Source organism: Varanus komodoensis, unplaced genomic scaffold (genome assembly GCF_004798865.1).
Source record: "Varanus komodoensis strain SLA01 unplaced genomic scaffold, ASM479886v1 scaffold77, whole genome shotgun sequence".
In the NCBI taxonomy this organism is placed as follows: Eukaryota; Metazoa; Chordata; class Lepidosauria; order Squamata; family Varanidae; genus Varanus; species Varanus komodoensis.
Genome location: NW_025336442.1, coordinates 1,564,834 through 1,579,370, shown reverse-complemented (window position 1 = coordinate 1,579,370; position 14,537 = coordinate 1,564,834). Strand labels below are relative to the sequence as shown.

Here is a 14,537-nt window from a genome sequence, read left to right as displayed (position 1 = left end):
TCTGTCCAGGTTTCAGTCAGTGCACAATCAAAACAGAACTCCCAAACTATCAGCTGAAAAAGTCCTCTGTATTTCACAACAGACATAACTGAGGCAAGAGAAGCCGACATGCTCATTACTCGTTTGTCAGTGACTGCAGGTAACTCTTCTCTTGGGGTTTCTGTTGTGGGCACGTCGATTGCTAGTGGGAACCTCTGTAGTTAGCCCAAACAGCACAAGTGGGGATTACGCCGTCATTCCACCAATGATCAGTTCCTTAAATAATTCTGGAAGTCTTTCCTGTATTTGGATGCACTAGTGCTTCTCTCAAAACACTTGAAAGAAAAGAAAAACACGCCTATGTCTTCAAATCCTCTTTCTCTAACACTAAAAATAATTATAATCAAGTCACACAGCCTGTATTTGCAAACTGCAAAACGAAACAAGAAGTTTGGAACATCTACCCAAAAATGCAGAGAAAAGCAAAGCACCCCTCACGTAATTTCTCTCTTGGCAGAAGGTGTCTCTGGTTCTTTACAAGACACACAGCGAAAGAACAGTCCAAACTGGCACAGCGGAGAGGTCCATCCCCTCCTATGTGCGGTTCAGCGTCTGGAAGATCCGGGAAATCTGCAGCATCACAGGCCCAGTTTCTGGATCGTTCATCCACTGAGTGCTGTTTAAAGGGTTTTCAAGCATATCTTCAAAGGCTGCCAGGAAAAAGTGTGTGGAAAACAGCCAATCAAGGATCACGCAGCATGCCGGGCAGCGCCCCCCCTTTCCCCCCCCCCCCCCCCAGCAGCTGCCCGCAGGCCCGTTTCACCCACCCTGCCAAGGGCTTCCCCCTCTCCCCTCCCTCGTGTGTGGTGCTGCTTTAGACTGGGACGCCCTTGTTTCACTGAATGTTTGTGAACAGCCTTCGGGGGCTTTTTAGCTGAGAAACAGGGCGCAGATACTTTTCAAAACTCATCATGTTGTGCTCTAGCTGCAGCAAGCAGCCCTGGATGGCATCCAGGGATGACACACCCGGCTGGTTCCAGGGGATCCAGAGCAGGGCGTATCTGCCTGCGTGGACGCCTGACTCTGCACACGGGGCTTTGCTCCTGGATCAAGGAATGCAGCCAGATTCCCACAGGGCTGTTACTGTGATGAGGCATTTCTGTCTCGGCCTCTTGCAGGGACCCCAGGGCTTGATCTTCCTCTCTCAGTGTCTGCGTTTCCAGCTGACAGACAAAGCTCCAGTTAAGCTGCTGACCACAATCCAACTGGATCCAGGGAACAAATTTAACATTTCCCCACAAACTGTCTATTTCTCATAGACAATTCATCATATACACTGCAGATTTTTTAAAGTGTTCTCATTCAAAACTTAGTATCAGCAACTGTATTTTATAGGGACATCACCTGTCCCTGGCTGGGTGGGGAGGGGCAGATTTTAACTGTAAAGGAATCCACTCCGAATCCCAAATGCAGAGCCCATTCCTGCTTGGCTTTGGCGTCTTCTCATGTGCAACCCATGGGCATTTCCTCAGTGTTGAAGCTCAGGTGGACATGGCCAGCGCAAAGCAAAGCTCCTGAGGGGAGATGCAGGCTAGGTTTCTTTTTAAAGAGAAATATTAGAGCATCTCCTGTCCTTTACGCCCCCCCCATGGGGAATATGCTACAAATGCCAAAGTGGGGCCAAAGGCAACAGCGGAAACACGATAACTCAGCATCTTTTCACTTGTACACCTTGGGAGATGCCTTTCCACCTCCCAGAACCGCTAGAACTAGGCACAAGCCAGGGAATCCCCAAGTCACTGGAGGTTGGGAGAAAAGGGGCCCGTCGGGTGAAAGCGTGGAGGGCGGGATGGGACCGCAGGGAGGTGTACGGGTCGATGCCTCTACCATGCGAGGCTTCTCGTGCAGACCAAAACTTACCGAGCAGTGTTTTAGGATTGGTTAGTCCTAACTGTACCACTGGGTTTTCTAAGATGGCTTGGAAAAGAGGGCTGCTGGGGTCAATTCCCTTGTCAAGGTCCTCCGGGGTGGGCTTCCGGTCCCCCAGGAGCCATTCACACTGAAGCAAGTCAGGAGGAAACACAAAATATTAAGGGAGTGAATCCCTAGGGGAGCTGCAACTCTGCGTGTGGTAAGGAGAGCGCCATTCGGCCCAGGTACATCCAGCACTGCTTCCTCCGACACAATGAAGCCCCTGCGGCAGAAACCGCCCTGCCTATCCCTACAGCAGGCCTCCCTCCCATTTCAGCAGCAGCAGCAGCAGCAGATGTGGGCTCCCCAGGGGAAGCTGAAGAGGTTTGGGGGGCCCTCCTGGGGGGGCCCTCCTGTTTTGGCACCCTGTTCTGTGGGAATGAATCGCATTATTGTCCACTGTCAGTTGAACTGCCAGCCCACCTTCACTGCACGGCTCAGGGGGCCAGAAGAGGGAAAACTCTGCTCTCTCCGCGCCCTTCCCTTCCATGTTCAACCCGACGCATGGGGTTGCCCAAGCCCCTTCCTACCTGTGGGCTGAACGCCCCCGCAGAGGAGGTATGAAGGGACCCGGAAACTGCTTCCCCATGGAAGCACTTTAGAGCGAGCCTTGTCAGACAAGGACGGAAGGACAATGGAATAGCCCACACTCAAGAGGGGGAGGTTGTCGCTAAGCCACAGGTGACTGTTGCATCGTGTGCTGCTGTGCTGTCTGAACCCAGCAGTGCTAGCAAGCCGTGGCTTGTTCACAAGCCACCCGTGAAGAGAACCCCGCCGGGCAGATACATGAATCACCAATCGTCAGTCAGTATCGTTCCCCTTCGATCGCGCCCTGGGCTGAAGACCGCCCAGCACCGACCACTTTTGAGAGAAGGCGGGACTTGCGAAGACGTCGTCTCAACAGACACGCCAACACTTGGTGCCACTTAAGCCTCAGGGCTGGCCGGCAGCAAAATAGGGCAGCCCACCTGCTGGCAGGGAGAGGCAAGCAGGAGCAGGCGAGCCCTGTTCTCTATCAATTACAGAGGTTCCCAGTTGAAATCCAGGCCCACTTCAAGATCAACTTGCAAAGTCCTAAATGGTCTAAGGCCTGGATATCTCAGGGAGCCCCTCTTCCCATATACGCCTCCTCAGACCGAGATCCTTCCCTCAGAGCCACCTCTAGGAGCGAGGGAGGGGCCATGAGGGGAAGGGCCTCCTCTGCTGTGCTGCCCCAATTCTGGAATCAGCTTCCAGGGACGTGTGCTTCGGGCTGACTTTGTACTTATTTCAGTGCCAGGTTAACCCCTTTTTATTTTCCCGGCATTTTAACTGTTAACAAACTGTTAAATTGTCACATGCATGGATTTTATATTGGTTTTATCTTGCTAATCGTTGGCATGGTGTGATTTGGTTTTATCGTGTGTCTTATTACTATGCATTGCTTGCAGCTGTAACAGTTATCTTGTGATTTTTTCATAGGCTGTTTGACAACTCACCGCAGCGTTCTGCTGGTTGCTGTTCACTCGGAGCGCGTCCACCACCTCCCGCTCGTCAAAGCCCATCTCCATCAAAGCGATGACAGCCTGAAACCAAGACCGCACACCCTCTCACTGGCCTTGGAGGGCAAGCAGTGGGGCAAGCCCCCTCCTCCCACTTCCCCCCAAAGCCTGAACGTCAAAGGGCAGGAACCCCCAGAAATGTGAAAAGGAAATCGGAGCGGTTGATTTGAAGATGCTGTGACACTTTCCATGCTCTGCAGCTACTACAAAAGGGTCAACATTCATTTGAAAACAGGTTAGTTTAGCACTCCGAAGTCGTTCTGGGAGCCATTTAAAAATCTATATATGGGAGGCACCTCATGGGGGGGGGGGAGATGCAGCCACTGAGGGCAAAAGAGTCCCTCAGACCTTCCCTTCCCTGCTTCTAGGAAAGTTTCTAGCTGCATCAGGGACACTCAAAAGTCTGCGCTATCATCAAGATGCTAGATGCATGCACGCACACACGCGTGTGCTCACACACACGTGCATATGCACACACAGTACCCGTGGATCAGGACGAAATTCTCTTTTCCGCCGTATCTTCTTGAATATCTCGGTCAACTCGTCCTTGGGCTCTTCCTGGCTTTCCTCCGGGTCAGCTCCGTTGGCGGGCTGGGCAGGGGCAGCCGCGGAGGTCCCTGCTTCTGCCCCGCTGTCCACTGAGGACTGGCCCGGCAGGGGGGCATCCACAGCTGGGTCATCCGCGTGTTCGATCAGCCACTCCATGGCCTGAGTCACGGACATGCTGCGTGGCGAAGGGCCCACACGTCACTGAGGAGGCCCCTCTCCTCCAGGGGCAGCCAGACGGGAGCCCAGCCAGTCTGGGCCCCGTCTGCCCCTGTGGGTCCTGGGCCTCTGAGTCCACCACACGGCCTCAGCCCACTCCCCGGGCCCCGTTCCCTCTGTCCACCCAGCAGCAGGAGTCGCCTTCCTGGCTTTTGTGCAGCATCCCCGACCCCACAAAGCTGAGTGCCTCTCCCAGAGCTCATCTACTCACAGCAAGACCTTTTAGCTACAACATGCTGGCAGGTTTAACAAAAACGGTCCCAGCCCTTTTGCTGCTGGCCCTGCCCTCCCAGGCAAAGCAGCTCCCCGGAGCCTCTCCAAAGCGGAACCCAGCTCTCGGGCCAAGGGGCTTCCCACCTTGGCCTGGGCAAGAGCGGGGCGGAGCAGCAGCCTCGCCCCGCAAGGCAAGAGAAGATGATGCTGGAGAGCAGGGCAAGGTGGCCAGGCGTCCTGCAGGTGATTGAACAGAGACCAGCAGCTCGCGGTGCAGACGGGAGGCCTGCCCACGATCATGCAGCATCAGAAACAGACACCAGTGTCCCTCCAAGGGAAGGGACGCAACAGAGCCCGTCTGTCATGACCTGCCTCAGCTGTGTGAGAGACAGACAGCATTTCTCCCCAAGGGGCACGTCGGGGTACCTACTGATTTAAACGAAGGGCTTTGTTGGCTCTGGTCTCGGGAAAGCCCATTTCTGTCAGCTGCCGCAAGGCGATTTCATCCACACGGTCGTCTTCGTCCTCATCCAACATGGCTGGGGACAAAAAGGGCCAGATAAGAGGGTGCCGAACGGATGCAGCATGGGGTGGGGAGAGCGTCTTTTGGCTGGAGGTTAGGGAAGCTCCTGGGGGGCTGCACTGCCAAGGCAAGGGGGGCTAAATCCAAGGACCCAGAACAGCAGCTGAAGAAGCTCACTGCCTTAGGCAATGCATTCCAGCCATTAGAAACACAGGAAAAAAAGCAAGTCAGAAGGGGTCTCCCGGGCCATCTAGTCTGACCCCTGGCTCCAGCTGGCTCCACTCATGTAATCCCCAACATGTGGGTGTTCAGAGGAGGAAAAAACTGCACAGAAACTAGAAAATATTTCTGGGGAAACAGATTGGTCTGAGGAAAGGAACTAGAGGGAGGAGTCTTCTTGGAACTCTAGAGGGGTAGACTAAGACTAAGATAGGGCCGGATTAGGCCTTAAATTCTGCACCTGGATTTAGCAGGTTTGGAATAAGAGCCTTTCAAAAACTCCTGGGATCCCAGGCTCTACCGAGTATGACCAAGCTAACACCTCACAGTCAACCAGGCCCTAGGAAATCCTGGCTTGCGCTGAACCCACAGACAAACGGGTGCCCAGCTGCTCCCGCTGCAGCTGGTGGTCACTGCACAGACCATGGACCTGGCATCTGTGGCGGGAAAATCGAGCGCCCCCAGTTTGCCTCGAGAGAGCCAACTCAGGGACAGAAGACTTGGCAGCTCATGTCACGGCTGCCGCCTGTGCAAAGAGCCACCCAGGAATACCTGAGCCACTGCCCCCACCCTGCACTCTCCACCATGGGGGAATGGGGCGCCATGGCCGCCCCCCTGCCCCAGCCGCAGCCACAGCCTACGAGAAGCCCCCGGCCCTGAGAGACGCAGTCTCTGCGTGTCCTGGCGAGCGAGCGCAGCGCGGAAGGGCCGTTTCAGGAAGCGGGAGGAGACTCCTTCATACCATTCGCTTTCTTAAAGAGCTCGACCGCATCAGGGTTCAGTGCCAAGAGTTTCTGGGCGACTTCGATGAGCGAGACCAAGATCTTCCGAAGTTCTGTTTGGAACTGCAGGAGAAAGGAGACCACCACGGTCTTTTTCTGGGCCAGCTTTCCACTGCCCGGGGCTCTCCGCAGAGATGTTAGGCTACAGCTCCCAGAACCCCCTGCCCAGAGAGCTGAGGCCCAATCACCCTCCTGCGCTGCGGAGCCTGCACTGAGCCGGGGCTCAGCTCGACGGTCTCCTGGCATCGGGTGCCCAGCCCCCCTCTCCTGCGCTCACGCTGCCAGCGGGCTTCTAGTCCATGCTGTTTCTCAGGCAAGCTGCGAACAAGGCGGCTTGCCTTAGCCCACAGGCCGCTGCGGCCTCGTGCAGCCAAAGCAGACCCAGGCCCAGGCGGGCTTCGCCTATCGCAGCACACCGTAAGCTCCTGTCGGTTCCCTGGGCTAGAGCCCCAGGGGGAGAACGGCCTGCATCCACGAGGCACGGTGTCTTTGCCCGGCTGCGAGTCCCTTCAGAGCCACACAGCCTTGCCCGCCCCTCCCTCTTCATCGGAGGCCCGCCTCTCCTCTTCTTGGCTCTCCTCCCCAGACTGGCCACCAGCCGGGTCCCCAGCAGGCGTTCCTGCTTCTCGCTGGCCCCCAGCTGCCACGCCCCCAATGCTCCGCAACGTCTCCCCCTCCCTGCAGGACTGAGCATCACTCCTGTGTCTTCTCGAGAGGCGCTTGCAGAAGAGTCAGGCCCCTTCCGACTCCACAATTCCACAGACCACTCTGGGGGGCAACCCCGGACCGCCATGCCCCCCCCCCGAGCAGGACGCAAAGACTCACATCCCGCATGTTGTGGTGTGCCACGCTGCGGTCCACGCTGTGGGAGGGGAGGCTCGTCGTTGCCTTCAGAATGGCCTCCCTGTCCGGCGCTTTCTGATCCTGCTTCCGCTGACGGAGAAAAGAAGTCTGCTCAGAATGTGGCGGCTTCTTTACCCCACCTTCAAGAAAATGCAGTTCGCCTGGAAAGAGGCCGCAGGCAGGCACCGGGCCATTTGGGATCACTCACGAGCTGTGAGCACTCCCCAGGCTGAAACCAGCACTGGGCAGTTTGACAAAAACCACCCTAGGACTATTTTCTCTTGCAAAATGCCCCTTTAAAAGCAATGTTAAAAGGAGATCACTGCAGCCATCCAGGGAGTGATCCGACAGGCCTTAGACATCGCCTGAGAAGTCAAAGGAGAGTCTGGATTCCCAGTTCCTCCCTGCATATTACTTCTGCCTCTGCCAAATTCCTGTTGATTAGAACCACTAGAACGCCTCAAATGTGAAACTTTTGTCAAAATTGCACCAGGAGACTAACCCATGGCCAGCCAGCCTCCCGGGGACAAGCAACCCCTACCCGCCAGGCAAGGGGGATGGAAAGACCGCCAGCTATTAGCTAAACATAGAACCCAGGAGGGTTGGTGTGACCCAAAGCACGGCTCCTGAAATAGGTATGACATCCACCACAGGGGCCGCCTGGGAGCAGCTGCTTCCCACCTGCTCGCTCAAGAGCCCCGCGAGCTTCCCCTGCCTCCAATCTGCATGCGTGCACACTCCTGCAGCACAGCTGAAGACGCTCAAGCCCTGCTTTTCAGCTAGGTTCGCACATAATGCTCACCCATGGTTTGGTTATTTACCCTGTGGGACGATGAATTTTCAGCTGCTGTGGTCTACAAAACCGGCTGTGGTAACAGACAATGATTTGTTAACCATGAACCACACAGAAAAATTGGCTTCCATGGAACAACAACCCAAGTATGGGTTGAGTATTGCTAGGTCATGAGTTCTTGAATCATGGTTTGTCATTATGTGAGAACCCTGCACTATGATCTAACCACAGGTTGTTCATCACAAACACCCCAGGAAGAGAATCCATGGTTTGTTGTTGGGTTGCAAGCACAATGCTGTTGATGGTTAGCAACCCAGACTTAAGCCACAGTGCAGGGTTCACACATATAACCATTACTCCTGACAACTCAGACTCTGGGTTGCTGCTGCATGCAAACCTGTAAAACCCACAGTTTGTTGTTGTGCTGTGAACTCTGGGTTGTTTAAACCATTGGTTATTGCTGCACAGAATTCGTGAACGCAGAACCAAGGCTTGTTTTGCCAGGTTGCAGAGACAGCAGGCCGGACCAGTCAACAACCAAGCAACCCAACCGCTCCACACGCCACTGCAAAGGCAATCCCGCTTCGCTCCTGACCGCCTGGGTCTGGCGGGGGGAGTGTTCCGCCAGAGCCCCGTGCCCCTGAAGGTCGCCCCTGAGCAGATGCTCAAGAGCCCACGCCCACCTTCCTCATGAGCTACGTCACAGGCAGCCAGGCCTGCTTCCGGGGCTTGGAACTCTGAGCACGCACAGACGGAAAAATTAGCGGTAGCTACACCACAAGCCACCTGAGCTCACTTTTTCCTCCGCTGAAACATCGGCCATTTTGGGAGGGGCAGAGGGGGCTCTTTTCTTCACCAGCACCAACACATCTAGAGAGAGAGAGAGAGAGAGAGAGAGAGAGATTGGAAAAGGACAAGGGAGCAGCACTCTTCCTGAGCAGGGCAAATAGGCTGAACCACCACAGGGAGGACGATTCTGCATAGGGTGGAGGCCAGAGCCTCTTCCACCCTGAGAGCCACGTCCCATCCAGGGAGGGCTTGGGGACCACATTCCAGTGGAAGGCAGGGCTGCAGGCAAAAAATGCAGGGCCGAGGGTGAAGGCCAGGTGGTGAAGAAAAGAATACATGCTCGTTTGTTTTAGCTCGGTACTCTTAGCTAAAAGCGCAACTTTATGATTAGCCAGAAAAACACTAAAGGGAGTGGGGCCTTCTGGGGACTCCTGGGGGTGGCACATTTGGCCCCCAGGGAGGGAGATTGCACATTTATAATATCAGCTTGGAAAGATGTGTGCAGGCATTTCTCACAACAAAATTTCTGATCTGATGTGGGAAATAATCTAAGAAAACCAGGCTGTGTCTAAGCATTACACCTGCTGTGAGCTTCTCACATGAGAAGCCTCTATGGGGCCCCCATAATTCCTGGCAGCAGCTGGCAAAGGTGGGAAAGCTTCGCCAGCCCTTCTGACCACTGGTCCCACCTTTGCCCTGGTGGCATTCCGTACCGAGAGAACACCTTCCAGGCACCCCAGTTCACGCAAGCCGTCAGAACAAGGCCATGGGCACCCAGCCTGCAATGCTGCGGAGGCTTTTTGTGAGGACTGGTGGGGGTGGAAGGGAGCTTTTGGGGGCGCATGACTTGGCTGCCCACAGCACCCCGTTGTGTCTGCTAGGACCTGGCCTGCAAAAAAGCCACGAAGTGGGAGCAAGGTAGCTCATAGTTAGCAAGCTAAGCACAATTCTGTCAAGCAGGTCTCCCTTACCTCTGTCCTGAATATTTTCCTCCAAGACTGTCTTTGTGTCAGTAAGGACTTTTTCGGAAGCAGCATGTATCAATTTATGATGCGTCATAGTTTTTGGATCTTCTAGGCTCCCAGGTACAAGCTGGAGATGGAGGTGGGGAGGGAGAAAGAGTGGGATTACTAAAGGAAAGGGGGAAACAAACAAAACACCTTTGCATACTGGAGCTGAAGTCCCCAACTCTGCCTCAGACTTTAATCCACAGGTGACTTTTCTTTTCGCTGCCCAATTTTAGCCGTCTGAGAAATCAGTATTCTATGATTAGTCACACCCGCTATTTTATGAATCAGCAACCCCCCCTACCCACCAGTCCAGCAGCCATTCCTGAGATCTCGACATTCCAACTGCGCCCCCCTGGCTCCAGCACACACACACTTGCATGGGGAAGAAACAAGCTTTTCCTGACTGACTGGCTCCTTATAGGCAGACGAGCCGCATACACTGTCGGATGTCTGAGAGCCACAAACGGGTGCCCACACACGGCGGCACCAGGGCACCCACAGGTGGCGGGTGGCAAGCGGGTGTCCACAGACACCCCAGGTGACACGTAGTGGGACACGAAATAAATTCAAAGAGCCACATGTGGCTCCCGGCCTTCAGAGTGGCCCACACAGCGCCAGCTTTGGATTCTGGAAGGCCCTTGGCAAAGCACCTTTAAGCCCAACTGCCCGTGCCATTGGCTGCTCCTCCCCTTCCTCCCCGTGACTCCACCTTGCTGCCTAGGCAGGCAGACGGCCAGAGAGAGAAGCAGCGACAGCGTCTCCTGCTCCTGCTCTCAGCATCACCATCGTCTGGCAAGACAAGTGACAGTGCAGGCTGCGATGGAGCAGAAGAGGAGCCACTCCAGGGGTCTTGCCAGTGGGCCCCCGCTGGGGTGAGGGCCCTCGGCAAGGCTTCACCAGGCTGGCCCTGGGCACCAACCCTGACTGAAGGGTGGTCTGCTTGGCATCGGCAAAACGCAACAGCGGGTGAGGTGCACGGTGGCAGTTCCAGACCAGAGCTCAGGGGAGCCGAGTTCTACTTCCCACTGAGCTACTCTGGGCCAGGCACTCACCCTCAGCTTAATCTACCTCACTGGCTTATTGTGAGGATCAATTGGAAAGGAGGCGAACTATGCAAACTGCCTTGGGTCCCTTGCAAGAGGAGAATAGAACGCAACAATAGCAACCACACGCACTGTGGGGAAAGAGTGTGTAGATTCAGAGTGAGAATCCCATGCAAGACACCACTGCAAACAAGCCACAGTCTGCGTGCTTCAAAATGCAAACTATCTTTTTTCCTCAGTTACATTAACCCAGAAGAAAGGCATCCATCCCAGGGGTTCCCCGTGTTTCCTTCTTGTGCAGTTTTGATACACACTTGAGATCCTTCATTGCCCTCCACAAGTTTCTTCTGTATTACTGTGGTAGCACTGGGACAGGTTTATTTTTACATTTCCCTGGCATGACCGACCACTTGTAAGCCACAGAAAAAGCCCCAGCAGAAAAGCTTGTGACAGAATACGCATACACAGCCAAAACAAACGTCAAGGCCACAAAATAGTCTATTCCAGCGAGACAGCTGTCAAAGGCTTTGACATCGTGCCTGGCTAAGATACTCATTCACTCAGGAGTCTAAAAAGTGGAGGTGCTAAACAGAAAGCCAAATAATGACACTCAAAATAGAAACATAGAAACAGAGCGAGCCAAATTCACCCTACGCCAACCTTCTCCAGGTGGATGCACCAGGTATGCTGGACTGCTGCTCCCTAGCACCCAAAGTCATTGCAGAGAGACAGAGAGGAGGACCGTCTGAGCTGCCCTGGCCAGTCACTGGCACCTGGCTTAGCCTACCCTGCAAGGCTGTTGACAAGACTTAATGGGGGGGGGGGAATGCAAGCTCCCTTGGCCCATCGCTGGCCCTCGGCCTGGCCTACCTGGCAACGTGACACGGTGGGGCCTCCCGGGCCCCACGGCGGAGGAGCGAGGCGGGAGGAGCCCGTCGACGAGCCGCGTGAACGCTGCGCAAGCGGGACGTGGCCGCGCGCGCCCCAGTCCGCCCCGGAGACTTACGTGCTTGAGGCAGCGCTCCTTGAGGCGCTCCACGGCCGTGTCTTCGGCCACCTCCTCCAGCCACTCGGCGCCGTCCAAGGCGCAGATGCGGAGCCGCAGCACCCTGGCCGCGAAGATCTTCTCCTCCTGCACAAACATGGTCGCATCGCAGGCCGCGCCGCTCCCCGCGGGGGCCGCCTTGCCCTGCCCGGCCGGCGCTCCCGGTCCGCACGCCCCGCCGACCCGAGGGAGACTGGCGGCAGAGACCGGAAGTGCAGGCAGGAGGTCAGGCGGGCGCGCGCGAGGTGACGAGAGCCGCGCACCGCGCGCGCAGGAAGTGGAAGGCGCCGCGCGGCCTGCCGGGACTCGCAGTCCGAGCAGCTGCCACCGCGGATGGGCGGGGAGAAGCGCGGCCTGACACAGCCCTTTCCAGAGAGCTACAAAGAATGCGGAGCGGGCCGCCTGAGGTTGAATTCCGAGTTCTTCTGCGGGGAACTCCCGCCCGTCCATACAGCTACATGGGGATGATCGCACATATCCAGGGCTCCAGGTTGCGGGAGGCGTTTGCGTTCGTCTTCAGCTGCCCGCTAGGGGATGATGGGAGTTGTCCCGTATCTGCAGACCTCGAGGGTGCCCGGTTGCAAGCACGTGGACACATTTAAATTAACCCCAATGCATGAAAGAATGAATGAATCAGTTTTTGAAAGGAGGCAACCCTAAAATGAAGATCCCAACCTCCTTGGCGTGGGTGCAGCGCGTCGGGCGTCTCGGGTTCTGGCACAGCGGTGCAGGCAGACACGCGCCGCCCGCCCCCCCCCCCCATGTACCCGGGAAGGGCACCGGGTTCAGCGAGGCGGATTCCCCGGCGGGGGCGGAGCTGCAGCCTGGCCGGAGCGGCCCGCGGTGCGAAAGCAAGCGCTGCGGCGTCGCGATGGCAGAATTTCGTGGCACCTTCCTGAAACAGCAGGGCGCGGGGAGAATACAACTCCCACTGCAGCTCCCCCACCCCTCCATAACCGACGTGGAGGTACTTCCACATTTAATTTGGAATTTCTAATTTATTTCGATGGTTCTACCGGACGCGCCCGCGGCAGCCGCTGGGCAGGGCTCCGCTGGAATGCCTCGCCCGCTTGCATGGCGCAGGCCGTAAGCAGCGGGACGGTCGTCCAGGCGGAGTTTTAGCCTGACCTCGAGGGAGCTGCCCATCCAGTTTTGGAGAGGGGTAGTTTGGGAAAGGGAGTGAAAGCGGGGAAACCGCCAAACCATTAAATTTATGGTTGTTAGTCGCGAAGTCGCGTCCGACCCATCGCGACCCCATGGACAGCACTCCTCCAGGCCTTCCTGTCCTCCACCATCCCCTTGAGTACACCCAAGCCCACACTAACCACCCCAGTGACTCCATCCGGCCACCTCATCCTCTGCCGTCCCCTTCTTCTTTTGCCGTCTATTGTTCCCAGCATTAGGCGCTTCTCCAGGGAGTCCTTCCTTCTCTGCAGACCGTCGTGTGAATGGCAAAATGTTTTAACGTCTCTCCCTGCCCCACTCACTAGTCAATTGTGGGCTACAAAGGGGGAGCAAAGGCTCTTGGAAGAAGCAGAGCCCCGGGAGCTATTTCAGCTATTTCTCAGGGCTCCTCTTCAGCCCAAGACCCTATTTCAGCATCTGGCTGGGACGATTCTATGGAGCTGAAATGAAGAAAGGCTGGCTTGAAATTGGGCGAGTTTGGCATGCCCTCCAAATGTACGTGCTCTGTATGGCTGTATTCCGACCCTGAGAAGGGGGATTCACCAGCCCGTAGCGGCAACATCAGCTGTTTATTTCGTTTCCTTTCATGAGTAGTTAACAGTAGGACCGAGAGTCATATGTTTATCCTTGCATATATGTCACATTTCCTGGCTTCAGCTTGAAAGCAGCTGCTAAAGAGCTCTGTGTAACTTGAAGGTTTGCAACACTCCTGTGCTGCCCCAGTCAAAATATGTATGGCTCCGGCATGTGGCGTTCTACCCCAGCCAGGCTTTCCTCCGATATGTGCTGGGAATTAGCCAGTTTTGCTTTTCTTCTTCCTGATGGGCTGTCAGGCCTGTGCAGTCCTCTTGATGCTTTGCTGCAGGAGCCTTGCGCATCCTGGGCGCCTTCCCTCAACTGTGCTCTGAACAATCTGGATGGTTTGCTATAAATAGCCAAAAGTCTTCTGTTTTCCCTTTTCTTGTTTTGGCTGGGAATATTCATAAATTCCAATTGCTCCGCCGCTTACTCTCAAAAGGCCTCCATTTTGTGGGCAGCTGCTGTAATGCAGCTGGGAGCATTTCTGCAGACTGCTCCCCATTTTCCTGCGTGGCCACTCCGTCTCCATCCTCCGCCTTGGGAACCTTAATGGGCCAGGCTGCTATTTGGTCTTCCAGCCCCTCTCTTTGTGACTTTAAAATGCATGGAATTTCTAAGTACCAACACCCAGAAGGTGAAGAAATTGTGAATGTACTTGTTCAACATGCTTCCCACAACCCTTCTGCCTTCCATCCCGGAACCCAAGACAACATCCGTGGAGGGGTGGTGGGTTCAGTAGATTCCTTTCCCAACACTGATTACAGAACTGGAAGGGCCTTTGAAGTCATCAACTCCAATTCCTGCTTAGTGCAGGAATTCAGTTCAAAGCAACCCAGATAGGTGGCCCTCCAGTCTCTGCTTGAAAATCTCCAGCTGTCCAGCAGGTTCCTTCTGCCCACTAGGAAGTTTTTTTCTGGTGATCACCAAACTCCACCTTCCTGGAACTTCAGCCCCCTTCTGTGTGGCAATCCTTTAGGGCTGTAAAATTACAGGTGGTTAAAAGAAACGGGCCATGCAGCCACGCAGTGTGTTATGACTTGGGAAAAGCTGGTCCACCACAGAATCCATGGGCCTGATTCACAGAAATACAAGCACATTTTAATCCGGTGTAGATTTCCCACACCAGTACAGAGGCCTTCAAAAGGACATGGGCAGCAAAATTATCAGGATGGCTGTATCGCACAAAGCAGAGGCCCGGAGCTTCATGATGGAAGGGGGCAGGAGGCACGCAAGAAAACGGGGAGGGGCAGCGGGACA

General features: G+C 55.4%; 1 protein-coding gene across 1 annotated transcript; it reads right to left on the bottom strand.

Moving 5' to 3' along the window:
• Positions 1 to 47: 47 nt before the first annotated feature.
• On the bottom strand, positions 48 to 11,648 carry UBAC1 (UBA domain containing 1). The gene is made up of 10 exons (XM_044453121.1): positions 11,478 to 11,648; positions 9,390 to 9,510; positions 8,426 to 8,499; positions 6,819 to 6,926; positions 5,954 to 6,056; positions 4,900 to 5,008; positions 3,975 to 4,215; positions 3,429 to 3,515; positions 1,900 to 2,038; positions 48 to 689 (listed from the first exon to the last, which is right to left on the bottom strand). Exons 1-10 carry the CDS (start codon positions 11,613 to 11,615, stop codon positions 574 to 576), a joined length of 1,236 nt encoding a protein of 411 aa, XP_044309056.1. The 5' UTR covers positions 11,616 to 11,648; the 3' UTR covers positions 48 to 573.
• Positions 11,649 to 14,537: the final 2,889 nt, after the last annotated feature.

Excerpts from the sequence above, each read along its gene's own strand:
- UBAC1 (XM_044453121.1), bottom strand. The coding sequence starts at position 11,615 with ATGTTTGTGCAGGAGGAGAAGATCTTCGCGGCCAGGGTGCTGCGGCTC. Across the intron at positions 9,511-11,477 it reads AGGAGCGCTGCCTCAAGCAC|CTTGTACCTGGGAGCCTAGA; the intron begins GTAAGTCTCCGG and ends CTCCATCTCCAG. Across the intron at positions 4,216-4,899 it reads AAAGCCCTTCGTTTAAATCA|CATGTCCGTGACTCAGGCCA; the intron begins GTAGGTACCCCG and ends TTCGCCACGCAG.